The sequence below is a fragment of the Heterodontus francisci genome, chromosome 5 (genome assembly GCF_036365525.1).
Source record: "Heterodontus francisci isolate sHetFra1 chromosome 5, sHetFra1.hap1, whole genome shotgun sequence".
NCBI lineage: Eukaryota > Metazoa > Chordata > Chondrichthyes > Heterodontiformes > Heterodontidae > Heterodontus > Heterodontus francisci.
The window spans coordinates 27,741,138-27,755,416 of record NC_090375.1 but is presented as its reverse complement, the minus strand read 5'-3'; the positions used below and the strand labels follow the sequence as shown (position 1 = coordinate 27,755,416).

General features: G+C 42.0%; 1 protein-coding gene across 1 annotated transcript in view; it reads right to left on the bottom strand.

Annotated features, from left to right (window-relative positions):
• The window catches only part of LOC137369779 (piezo-type mechanosensitive ion channel component 2-like), a 1,207,705-nt gene that overhangs the window by 100,314 nt on the left and 1,093,112 nt on the right, over positions 1-14,279 (bottom strand). The window contains exons 42-44 of the mRNA XM_068031235.1: positions 13,300-13,482; positions 9,994-10,231; positions 2,722-2,857 (exon numbers count right to left, since the gene is read on the bottom strand). Coding sequence (XP_067887336.1) covers positions 2,722-2,857; positions 9,994-10,231; positions 13,300-13,482 — 557 coding nt within the window. The remainder of the gene's footprint in view (positions 1-2,721; positions 2,858-9,993; positions 10,232-13,299; positions 13,483-14,279) is intronic.

The window sequence follows — 14,279 nt, the reverse complement described above, 5'->3', positions numbered from 1 at the left end:
AAATTAATGGGGCTAGAGGTTGATATGTCCCCTAGACCTGATGTTCTACATTCCAGAGTGTGGAAAGAGGTAGCTATGGAGATAATGGATGCATTGGTGATCATCTTCCAAACTTCTGTAGATTCTAGAGCAGTTTCTGCAAATTGGAAGGTAGCAAATGTCACCCCCCCACCCCCCCCTTTTTAAGAAGGGAGGGAGAGAGAAAACAGGGAACTACAGACCTGTTAGCTTTACATCAGCAGTAAGAAAAATGTTAGAATCTATTCTCAAGGATGTGATAAATGGACACTTGGGTAACAATGATCTGATTGGGCATACTCAACATGGATTTATGAATGGGAAATCATGTTTGATGAACCTGTTGGAGTTATTTGAGGATGTTACTGACGGAATTGATAAAGGGGAGTCGGTGGATGTGGTCTACTTGGATTTTCAGAAGGCTTTTGATAAAGTCCCCCACAGGAGATAGGTTAGCAAAATTTAAAGTACATGGGATAGGAGATAATATACTGGCATGGATTAAGGATTACTTAACAGGCAGAAAACAGACAGTAGGAATAAACGGGCCATTCTCACACTGGCAGGCTGTGACTGGTGTGGTAACGTAGGGATCAGTGCTTGGGCCCCAGTTGTTCACAATATATATCAATGATTTGGATGTGGGGACCAAATGTAGTATTTCCAAGTTCGCGGATGACACAAAACTAGGTGGGAATGTGTGTTGTGAGGAAGATGCAAAGCGGCTTCAAGGGGATTTGGACAGACTTAGTGAACGGGCAAGAATGTGGCAGTTGGAATATAAGGTGGAAAAATGTGAGGTTATCCACTTTGGTAGGAGGAATAGATGTGCAGAGTATTTCTTAGGTGGTAAGAGATTAGAAAGTGTAGATGTACAAAGGGACCTGGGTGTCCTCGTCAATAAGTCACTGAAAGATAACATGCATGTGCAGCAAGCCATTAAGAAGGCTAATGGTATGTTAGTCTTTATTGCAAGAGGATTTGAGTACAGGAGTAGCGAAGTCTTGCTTCAATTGTATAGAACCTTGGTTAGACCGCACCTGGAGTACTGTGTGCAGTTTTGGTCCCCTTACCTTAGGAAGGATATTATTGCCATAGAGAGAGTGCAACAAAGATACACCAAACTAGTTCCAGGGATGGCAGGACTGTCCTATGAAGAGAGATTGGGGAAACTGGGTCTGTATTTTCTAGTTTCGAAGAGTGAGAAGTGATCTTGTTGAAACCTACAAAATACTTAAAGGGATAGAGTAGATGCAGGTAAGATGTTTCCCCCGGTTAAGGAGTCTAGAACCAGGGGACACAATTTCAAAGTAAGGGGGAAGTCACTTCAGACCGAAATGAGGAGAAATATCTTTACTCAGAGGGTTGTGAATCTTTGGAATTCCCTACCCCAGAGGGCTGTAGAAGTTCAGTCATTGAGTATATTTAAAGTAGAGATTGACAGATTTCCACACGCCAATGATATAAATGGATATGGGTTAGTGTGAGGAAAAGGTATTTAAATGGATGATCAGCCATGATCATATTGAATGGCAGAGCAGGCTTGATGGGCAGAATGGCCTACTTCTGCTCCTATGTTCCTGCCCATTCATAAAATAATAGCATTCCAATATGGATGGGCTGGAGAAGCAGATACTTCTGTCAATATTCCACATGTTCCACCAGCAATTTACTTGCATGTCTGAGGTTTTTTAAGAAAATAGGACATGGGAACATAGGCACAGGAGTAGGCCATTCTGCCCATTGAGTCTGCTCCGCCATTCAGTACGATCATGGCTGATCATCCACTTCAATGCCTTTTTCCCACACTATCCCATATCCCTTTATTTCATTAGTATTCAGAAATCTGTCAATCAATGCTTTAAACATACTCAATGACTGAGCTTCCATAGCCCTCTGGGGTAGAGAATTCCAAAGATTCACAACCCTCTGAGTAAAGAAATTTCTTCTTATCTTAGTCCTAAGTCTTCCCCCTTACTTTGAAATTGTGTGCCATGGTTCTAGACTCCCAACCAGGGGAATCATCTTAGCTGCATCTACTCTGTCTAGCCCCATCACCTCTCATTCTTTGAAACTCTAGAGAATACAAGACAAGTTTACCCAATCTCTCTTCAAAGACAATACCGCCATCCCGGAAACAAGTCAGGTGAACCTTTGTCGCACTCCCTCAATGGCAATAGTATCCTTCCTCAGGTAAGGGGACCAAAACTGCACACAGTATTCCAGGTGCAGTCTAACCAAGGTTCTATACAATTGAAGCAAGACTTCACTACTCCTGTACTCAAATCCTCTTGCGATAAAGGCTAACATACCATTAGCCTTCCTCATTGCTTGCTGCATCTGCAATTACTTAGCTACTTTGGGAATCCTGCCATATGCACCTCTGCAAAAGATGAGGCTGATCTTTACCTTCAGGCCTCTATTATTTAAATTACCCTGTCCCATTCGGAACTAGAATTGAGACTGTCTAACTCGTTTTATTTTAAACTCCTAATAATTATGATCGGAAGAAAATTTCACAAATTTCCCTGGCCTAGATTCAAACCCAAGACATTGAGAAGAAAAGGACATTGTTCTAAAAGTTTATAGCACCACTCTCTCTACAAGTGTTTTGCACCTTTAATAAAATGTAGAATTTTTTAATAACTAGAGTTGCATGCAGTATGGTTGAGTATTTTCTGAAATCAGAATTATATCACTTACTTTGCAATGAAAATGGCTTTTGCCTTGATCATTTGCTCCCTTAATTTTTCCAATAAAAGCTCCTTTTTATTCTTTAGTTGAATACTGAGTGACCCACTTCCTTTCCGACTGCTACTGTTTCGGGTGCTTATGCTGCCTGCATGAAAAAAAGCATTCACCTTGATTAAACAGTTTCTTAGTGATGTAACAAAGCTTTGAGTTATGAAGATTTGTCATATTTTGGCTAGCTGATATCACTGAGCCATTCAAAACACAAATAGCAATTCCTCTATCACAACAGCGAATGGACTTCAAAAGTACTTAATTGGTTGTGTATTACTTTGGATCTCCTGAGGTCTTGAATGGCACTGCAAAATGCAATACTTCCTTTTTTACCTTCTTTCAGTTCTAGGATTCAAAATTGAAGAAAGATTGGGTGCTTTTGACATCTCTGTCTGACCATTTTGTAGTTAGTAGCAACTGAATCAAATTCATCAAACACAGATGGCCCAAGTTTTCCTCTTCAACACTCAGGTACAAATTCAGGCACAAGTTGGCCATGACTTTCATCCATTCATTTCATGGATGGAAAACTGTGGGCAGCTTGTGCCTTAATTTTCAATAGGTATTTCTAATGGGTGTTGAAGAATGAATTCTGGGCTGGGATTTTTAACAATAACCAGAGACAGATTTCCATCCAATCCATTTAAATCTAATGAATTCGATGAAATGAAAGATCAGTTTTCCAACCATTTTGGTTATATTGGGGACAATTTTCATTTCCCAACCATATTGAAAAATGGGGTGGGAGGTAGACAAAAATTTAAGAAAAAAAAATTACCACTTATTGACTGTCCAAGGTCTATCCAATTCAATTTCCGATCAATGTTAGAGTGATGGATTGCCATTAGAAAAGCAGCAATGGAACGTTCATTCTCAGTAGCTTACTTTTTAAAAATGTTCTTTGGTGATAACAGCTCACACCGCCCCCCTCTCCCCGTCAAAGGAACGGCAGATGTTATTCTGATTTTTCTGGGCCCATATGTAGTCGACACTCATGAGGTGCCCCATTCATCACTTCCCTAGGACTTGGTGTGGGATCAAATCAGGCCAGACGTACAGTTGGAAGACCCATTTTGCCCTACTGTACTTCCGGCGGTAGAGTGAGGATCAAGTAATGTCAGCTTCATTGTTTTAAAAGCAATTACACTTGTGCTTAAAAATATTTCCACTATCAATTACCCTTTAATATTGTGTTTAATACAGCAACTGATTTTGCAAACAAATTTGTTGTTACTGTTGTTTTGCAGAAGAATAAAATGACCCAGTTAAACTGAAGAAGGGTCACTGACCCGAAACGTTAACTTTGCTTCTCTTTCCACAGATGCTGCCAGACCTGCTGAGTGACTCCAGCATTTCTTGTTTTTGTTCCAGTTAAACTGAATTCAGTTATCCAAGGAGTTACACCCTTGGTAGCATGAAACAAAAATCCCGTGACCTAAAGAATGGCTGGTGGGCTGAAAGAGTGCAGGAAGTACAGCAACTCGCTGACAGCCACGACATATATGGATTCTTCAGCGCAGTCAAGACTATTTACGGCCCAAGTACCCAAGGATCTACCCCACTGAGAGCAAAGACTGAAGTGGCGCTGATCCAGGACAGAGAGGCAGTCGGCGCTCATTGGAAGGAACACTTCGAAGATGTTCTCAATCGCGACCCAGTCCTTGATGCGGGCACCCTTGACCACATTCCACAGCATGCTAGCCACCACGACCTCAGCACAACCCTAGCCTGACATGTGATCGAAAAAGCCATCTGACAGCTGAAAAAGACAATAAGGCCACTGGCGTAGACGGGATTCCCGCCAAAATTCTATCATACAGCAGAGAGGCACCCTTGACACAAATACATGGTTTCATCTCCTTTATCTGGAAGGAGGAGAGCATGCCAGGGGATCTCCAAGACGCCATAATTGTGACTATCTTCAAAAATGGCGATAAGACCAACTGTAGCAACTACAGAGGGGTATCCCTGCTCTCTGTCATTACATGAGTCCTTCTCAACCACTTCCTCCCTGTGGCTGAAGCGCTCCTACCGGAATCACAATGTGGATTCCGTCCATCAAGAGGCACAGTGGACATGATCTTCACAAGATGTTGTGGCTGTCAGCGAGTTGCTGTACTTCCTGCACTCTTTCAGCCCACCGGCCGTTCTTTAGGTCACGGATTTTTTGTTTCATGCTATCAAGGGTGTAACTCCTTGGATAACTGAATTCAGCAAGACAACTCTCAGACAATGTATGGAGCAGAGGCAACCTTTATACATGGCCTTCTCTGACCTCAAAGGCCTTCGACTCCATCAACTGGGAGGGATTATGGAACATCCTCCTCAAATTTGGCTGCCCGGAGAAATTCGTCACCATCCTCAGCCTGCTGCACGATGACATGCAAGCTGTAATCCTTCTCAATGGATCTGCCACTGACCCAATCCGAATGCAAACTGGGGTCAAGCAAGGTTGTGTCATTGCACCAATGCACTTTTCCATCTTCGTCGTCGCAACACTCCACCTCATCTCCTTGAAGCTCCCTGCCAGAGTAGGCCTACTCTACAGGAGGAGCGGCAAACTATTTAACCTACGTGCCTCCAGTTTAGACCAAAGCCACCCCAACCTCTGTTATCAAGTTGCAGTATGCTGATGATGCTCGTGTATTCGCACACTCAGAGGCCGAGCTTCAAACCCTTGATGCATTCACAGAGGTGTATGAAAGAATGGGCCTTAAGCTAAATATCTAGAAGACAAAGGTCTTCTACCAGCCTACTCCCACAGCACAACACTGCCCCCCCGACTATCAAGATCCACAGCGAACCACTGGACAATGTGGATCACTTCCCATACCTTAGGAGCCTCATCTCAGCAAGGGCAAACATCAACGATGAAACTCAGCATTGCCGCCAGTGTGCCAGCGCAGCCTTCGTTCGTCTGTGGAAAAGAGTGTTTGACACAAAGACCTCAAATCTGGCACCAAGCTCATGTTCTACAGGGCCGCAGTGTTACCTGCCCTCCTCTATGCGTCGGAAACATGGACACTGTACAGCAGACATCTCAAAGCCCTGGAGAGATATCACCAGCAGTGCCTCCGCAAGATCCTGCAAATTCAGTGGCAGGACAGGTGCTCCAATATCAGTGTCCTCTCTCAGGCCAACAGCCCCAGTATCGAGACACTGGTCATGGCTAGTCAGTTATGCTGGGTGGGCTACATCGTCTGCATGCCTGCCACAAGACTCCCAAAACAAGCTTTCTACTCCGAACTCCGTCACAGCAAGAGGCTACCAGGAGGGCAGAGGAAATGCTACAAGGATGTCCTTTAAGCCTCCCTGAAAAAATGTGACATCTCCACCGATTCGTGGGAATCTCTGATCCGAGATTGCCCAAAATGGAGAAGAAGCATCCGCGATGGTGCCAGCCAGTTCAAATAATGTTGACAAGCCCAGGCAGCGACCAAGTGCAAACTGTGGAAGGAGCATTCGGCATTTCAAGCATCCCATTCACTCGCCTCACCAAACACCACCTGCCCCACCTGTGGCAGAGTGTGTGGATCCAGAATTGGACTATTCAGTCACCTAAGGACCCATAACCCTGGAGTGGAAGAAACTCATCCTCGTTCCCGAGGGACTGCCTAAGAAGAAGTAGAAGCATGAAACAATAGCATTCATTGCCGGATCTTTTTTTCTAACAGTGATTCTATTTCAAACAATTCAATTTGAAAGTTTCTCCAAAGAGAGCTAAATTATATTGGCGAAAACCTCGGCTAATGTTATTACACTGAACCCCCTACCACTGTCTCCATTGGGGAAAAGCTAATTTTATTAAGCTGAGATGTGATTTAGCTATCATGGACTGGAAACAGATACTTGAAGGTAAATCAGTGCCAGATCAGTGGGAAGCATTCAAGGATGAGATAGTGAGGGTTCAGAGAAAGTAGGTTCCCTTAAAGAAAAAAGGTGGGACAAACAAATCCAGAGCCTCCTGGATGGCAAGGGGTTTAACGGAGAGGATAAAGGAAAAAAGATAAGCTTATGACAGATACTGAGGGCTCAATACGGCAGAAAACCTAGAGGAGAATAAAAAGTGTAGGGGTGAAATTAAAAAGGAAATTAGGAAAGGGAAGAGAGGGCATGACAAAATATTGGCAAGTAAAATCAAGGAAAATCCAAAGATTTTTTACAAATACATAAAGAGCAAGAGATTACTAAAGAAAGAGTAGGAACTATTACAGACCATAAGGGTAACATGTGTGAAGGCAGAGGATGTGGGTATGGTTCTTAATGAATACTTTGTGTCTGTTTTCACAAAAGAGAGGGACAATATACACATTGCAATCAGGGAAAAGGAGTGTGGAATATTAGGTGAAATTAACATAGTGAGAGAGGAAGTATTAAAGGGTTTAACATCTTTGAAAGTGGATACATCCCCAGGTTTGGAGAAAATGTATCCTCGGCTGTCAAGAGAAGCAAAAGAAGAAATAGCGAAGGCTCTGACCATCATTTTCTATTCCTCTCTGGCTACACGCATGGTGCCAGAGGACTGGAGAACAGATAACGTTGTTTAAAAAGAGGTAAAGGGATGGACTGAATAATTACAGGCCACTCAGACTAATTTTAGTGCTCAGACAATTATTGGAAAAAATTCTGAAGGACAGAATAAATCTTAAATCAACCACAGTCAGCACAGATATGTTAAGGGAAGGTCATGTCTGACTAACATGATTGAAATTTTTGAGGAGGTAACAAGGAGGGTCGATGAGGGTAGTGCATTTGATGTAGTCTATATGGATTTTAGAAAGGCTTTTGATAAGGTTTGACATGGCAGACTGGTCACAAAAGTAAAAGCCCATGGGATCTAAGGCAAAGTGGTAATTTGGATCCAAAATTGGCTCAGAGGCAGGAATCAAAGGGTAATAATCGATGGGTGCTTTTGTGACTGGAAGGCTGTTTCCAGTGGGGTTTTGCAGGGCTCCGTAGTAGGTCCCTTGCTTTTTGTGGTAGACATCAATGATTTGGATTTGAAAGTAGGGGGTATGTTTAAGAAGTTTGCAGATGATACAAAAATGGTGGTTGAAAATGAAGAAGAAAACTGTAGGCTGCAAGAAGATATCAATGGACTAGTTAGATGGGTGGAACAGTGGCATATGGAATTCAGCCTGGGGAAGGCTAACAAGGCAAAGGAATACACAATAAATGGTAAGAATCTGAGAAGTGTAGAGGCAGAGGGACCTTGCAGTGCATGTCCACAGATCCCTGAAGGTGGCTGGACAGGCAGATAAGGTGGTCAAGAAGGCATACGGGATACTTGCCTTTATTAGCTGAAACATACAGTATAAGAGTGGGATGGTTATGCTGGAACAGTATAAAACACTGGTTTGGCCACAGCTGGTGTACTGCATGCAGTTCTGGTCACTGCACTATAGGAAACAACTGATCACACTAGAGAGGGTACAAAGGTAATTTATGAGAATGTTGCCTGAACTGGAGAATTTTAGTTAAGAGGAAAGATTGGATAGGCTTGGATTGTTTTCTTTGGAACAGAGGAGGGTGAGGGTAGACCTAATAGAAGTGTATAAGATTATGATGGGTCTAGATAGAATGGATATAAAGGCCCTATTTCCCTTGGTTGAGGGGTCCATAACCAGAAGGTATACAAAGAACAAAGAACAGTACAGCACAGGAACAGGCCATTCGGCCCTCCAAGCCTGCGCCGATCTTGATGCCTGCCGAAACTAACACCTTCTGCACTTCCGGGGCCCATATCCCTCTATTCCCTTCCTATTCATATATTTGTCAAGATGTCTCTTAAATGTCGCTATCGTATCTGCTTCCACCACCTCCCCTGGCAGCAAGTTCCAGGCACTCACCACCCACTGTGTAAAAAAAACTTGCCTCGCACATCCCCTCTAAACTTTGCCCCTCGCACCTTAAAGTTATGTCCCCTAGTAACTGACTCTTCCACCCTGGGAAAAAGCTTCTGACTATCCACTCTGTCCATGCCGCTCATAACTTTGTAAACCTCTATCATGTCACCCCTCCATCTCCGTCGTTCCAGTGAAAACAATCCGAGTTTTTCCATAAAAGCAAAATACTGCGGATGCTGGAAATCTGAAACAAAAACAAGAAATGCTGGAATCACTCAGCAGGTCCAAGTTTTTCCAACCTCTCCTCATAGCTAATGCACTCCAGACCAGGCAACATCCTGGTAAACCTCCTCTGTACCCTCTCCAAAGCCTCCACGTCCTTCTGGTAGTGTGGCGACCAGAATTGCACGCAATATTCTAAGTGTGGCCTAACTAAGGTTCTGTACAGCTGCAACATGACTTGCCAATTTTTATACTCTATGCCCCAACCGATGAAGGCAAGCATGCCGTATGCCTTCTTGACTACCTTATCCACCTGTGTTGCCACTTTCAGTGACCTGTGGACCTGTACGCCCAGATCTCTCTGCCTGTCAATACTCCTAAGGGTTCTGCCATTTACTGTATACTTCCCACCTGCATTAGACTTTGCAAAATGCATTACCTCACATTTGTCCGGATTAAACTCCATCTGCCATTTCTCCGCCCAAGTCTCCAACCGATCTATATCCTGCTGTATCCTCTGACAATCCTCATCATTATCCGCAACTCCACCAACCTTGGTGTCGTCCGCAAACTTACTAATCAGACCAGCTACATTTTCCTCCAAATCATTTATATATACTACAAACAGCAAAGGTCCCAGCACTGATCCCTGCGGAACACCACTAGGTGTAAGAGGTAGGAGGTTTAGTGGGGAACCTGGTTGGTGGGAACTGGAACTCACTGTCGGAAAGGGCAGTAGAGGCAGAAACCCTCATAACATTAAAAAATTACTTGGATAGGCACTTGAAATGCCATAGCCTACAAGGACCAAGAGCTGGAAAGTGGCATTAGGCTGGATGGCTACTTGTCAGATGGTGTGGACATGATGGGCCAAATGGCCTCCTTCCATGCTGTAAATGTATGATTCTATGATTCTGTGTCAGATTTGTTGGTGAATAAGCTAAAAGTAACAATGTTGGAAAGTCACTGCATTAGATAAGGTTGTCTTCACTACTCCGTGATACTGTTTCTTAGCATGGGGCATTCACATAGGTTTTGTACAGCAATAAAAGTTGCAAAGTAGTCGCATTGAGAATCTTTTCAACTCTAAGGAAGTTTCAGTCGTCTCAAAACTTCATATATCTTTTCTCATGCCTCAAATATTCAAAAGTATATGGAATACCTCTTTGTGACCTATGTGATGATCGATTTGAGATCTGTGAACCGGTTGAACTTGGTCTTCTGGCTGTTGCCTGCTCAGGAAAATGAACATGTATGGAATCCATGGATGCTTGCAAATTAATTGATTTTAAAGAACCTAAAGAGTTCTTTCTCTGAAACTCATTCAGATGATCTTCTTCCAAGTCATCTTTAGCGGAAGCATTTTCATTCTCATCATCCTCATCCCATAAACCATGGCACTGGAATGAAATTTTTTTAAAAATGAAGCATGTAGTTGTAACCAGAACAATAATTAATACAATAATATTTCATTTATTTCTCGTGAATATACTACAAATGTGATAATAGATGTGTTGAGTGATTCATCCATTGTTGTTAATCACGAGCCAAAACTTGATTGGCTTATAAATTATCCCAATCCCAAGAATGTGTTGTTATCTCTAGAAAGCACAGTTTGATAACTATTCAAAAAAGAAAAAGTATCTTAAAAGAATAAAACAGATATTACTATTTTTCATGAACTAAACATTTTCAGCATTCTAAATGGTTGTGACCTTATCACACAATAGTTACACACCTAAGGGGAAATTCTAACTTTGGATGATCGTGTAAAGCAGGGAAATTCGATTCAGCCATCAACAGAAATGAAAATCTTGAGAGATGTACAATGGACGGCAAATTGCCCCCCTATTGTCAATGAAATAACAAGGATTTATTGAAATATTTTTTTTTCTCACAGCAGACAACAAGGAGTTTGGTTTTAGTTTCAACCACTGAAATTATGCTTGCTTGTTTAATGGCACATTATGAATTGAAATGACAATTTCCCTAAAAATGAGTAGTGTTGATTGTGAAGAGCGAATTCTAAGTATTGAAAGATACAAGTAAAATATGGACCAAAATTTATTCCATGTTAGTAAAGTCCAGGTGACATGTATTTATTTAATTTAGTTTTATTTGCTGGTACATCATGAAGGTAGCCCAGTGGGATAATATATCTAATCACTAGGGGCATTTGCAGAGGGAATCAGAGCACAAGAATGTTTATGGTTCTTGGGAAAATATTAATCAAAACACTGGGATATGTCCTATCTTTTGATGATTAGACCAATCGAATCTTTATTGTTGAGTGCAATGAGTGATAAGACCTAAGTTCAGTGCTTAAACTGAAGGACAGTAACAAAATAATTAGGCTAAATTTGTTAGACAGATGGGACATGTATGTGGTTTTTAACTAAATTTTAGTTATTATTGATTGTGGTATATGACCATAATCCTAATTCATCACCATATGACTGCAATACACTTATATGTTCAGAGAAATCTGCGCTTATATTTATGCACAAAGTGTGAGTGTGCATGTTATCTATTTATACATACATGCCTGGAGTTCGCGTTTGGTGGCATTAGTTTATTTAACGCAATTAGTCCAAAATCAACAAAACCATCACAAAAGATCATAAAATTTTAAGCACAAATTATGTTCAGCTCAAATCGAGTTTTCATGATCTTTTGTAATCGTTTAACATTGTGCTAAAAGCTGGCCCTATGCACAAAAAAGGCCATGCCCCAGATTATATTAATCACGAGGGCATGTTTCATTAATTGTGCTCGTTTGCAGGTCTTCGAATAGGTATTAAAAATTAAGCTTTTTAAATTTAAATTAGGCACAAGGACACCAATAGAAATGTTTTAAAAGCACTTGAATAGAATTTATTTTATAAGGAGCTGACTACTGTACACCAATGTAACTAGCAACTAATGCTATATATTTTTTAAGGTCATTTAAATTATTTAAAATCAGGTTATTCACAAGTGCTGGACTAGGTGCTCTGATTAAAATGCCTATTTTTGTCATAAACCCATTTTGAACTGTATGAATCTAATTGCACCAAGATACATAAGAAAATCAAGGAATATCTTTGAAAACAAATTTAAAAAAAAATAAGTTCCAAAATGCTGCCCAATTTCACTGGTTCATGAAGGATTTTACATTCAGCAATATGCAAATGAGTTTGATCGGTAACTTGGAAGAAAAACCACTTCGCATCAATAGCGCAACTTTGGACCCAATCTGTGTCCCAATCGCCAATTGCACTCAAAGCATAAACTCAACACCACTGTGTGACCATGCACATGCCTATGTTTAAGTTCTGTGTGGGGGGTGATGGCGGGGGTGGGGGGAGGGTGGGGTGAAGCATCCATTCAATAAAATAGACATGCTGAAATAAGGGACTGACTTTCATTAGTGCTCCGCATATCGCGTGGCACACTTTGAAGTTGTCAACCTGCCCACACGGACCGGCCACCGCTGAGCCCCCATGATATTTAAATGGAGGGGGTGTAATGGCTGCTCCCAATGATGTAGAGGGGGCGACTGCTGCGTTCCCGGCAACGGCGTCCGGCGCCACTGCGCAGACGCCAGCGCCATTTTTAAAGGTCTTCAAGCTCTTAGATGAAATTGTAATATTTAAAGAGGAATTTGTGTACATTTGTTATCAAAAATTTTATTACAACCTGGAGGCCCTTTCAACGACCGACACCTGCCTCCCCCCACCACAATGTCTGTTTCAGGGCCACCGACCCTGAATAAACTCTATTGCCATCGCGACCTTCCCCCCCCCCACCAACCACGTAACATTTGCCCTTCAACCCCTTCCCACCATCCCCACAGCCAATAAAAAGAGTTTTCCCTGCTCCACCACCCCTCTAGCCCTGAAATCTGCACTCCTTCCCCCTCCCCACCAGTGTCTCACCTCAGAACTCCGGAGTTCTGAAGGTGTGTGAGTTTCGGCTGGCAGCCGTAAAATCTGCATGGGATGGCTGGCGGCAGCAGGTAAGTTCATCTGCATTTTAGTTACCCTCAATTGAATATTTTAATGAAGCGCCCGGCTGCCAAGTGGCGGGGGGACCGCACCGAGGCCTTGCCACCATCGTTAATATCCATCGGGGCCTTCTCGGCATCATGGGTCGTAGCAGGCCTCTCCTGCTAGCATTTTATGGGCCTCCCTGCCAAGACCAATGCCATAGAGGGGCTGGTAAAATCCAACCCAAGAACAAACAATTCTGAAACTACTCAGGAAGCTGATTAAATTTTGAGACAAAATCAGTTAATGCTCCAGTTATAATCCTTCACCAGCTCTGTGCTTTTCCTGCTTTTTCCGTACGTTATATTTTATGACAGGTGGACAGGTGTGGTACATCTGCTTTTCAATGCCTTACATTATAAGCTTTTCCAACCATCTGCACGGAGATGCCAGATCAACAGCATACCTTTCCTTCAGGAAGCGAAATGACAGAATATTACCTTTAAAATGGATCGGTGAAAGAACAGGGCAAGCAGCTGTACAAGGTCATAGTGCACATAGCCTTCCTTCTTCTCAATACCAATTATATTTGGGACAAAATCAGGTTTTTCTCGATTTATACTTAAATTTGCATTCCATGGGAAAAATCCAAACTGGAAAAAGTACTTGATCACAATTGTTACCTGTAAGAAGATGATGCAACATAGTTTTGCATAGCAGTCACATTTGTATTATCACTTAGCCTAATTCAAGAAAACTAAAATTGCTAGTTCATTGGGAAATATGGAAAAGGGTCAGTGTATTGTTTTAACAATTAAGTCTAAGTCTGTATTCCAGTCATCCACAGTTTAGATTTTACTTTATGGGGAATAAATAATCAGGGAAGTAAGGTTTGCTTCTATGTCAGAATTCTGGTCAAACTCCTTACAGGATATGAGGCTGCTTTTCACAGAACCATTGAATTTGAAAACACAGAAAGAAGCTATTCAGCCCATCATGTCTGTGCTGGCTCCCTGCAAGGACAAATCTAAATGAATTTCACTGCCCTCTTGTTAACTTCCTTTGTTTCAAATGATTATCTTCTCTTAAAAGAGTAGTATCTGCCTCAACTACTCCTTTTGGCAAAGCATTCCACGTGGTTACCAAATTCTGTCTACTAACTTCACTTCTAACGCTTCTAGTGACAATTTTCACTGATGACCTCATGTCACTAACTCCCCAAGCAGATGAAATAACCCTGTGCTCGCAGGGAGGTTCACTAGTGTGGTTGGGAAGGGTTTAAACTAAATTAGCAGGGGGATGGGCACCAGCATATAGAAGTAGAAAAGAGGAATAAGGTACATAAAGGAACGAGAGTGTTGGATAATACTAGAGAAGGAAGGAGAATCATATTAGATAGGAGCAGACGAAGGACTATGAGGAATACAGAAAAGGTTTATAATGCATATATGTCAACACACAAAGTCTGGAATTTTGTGCA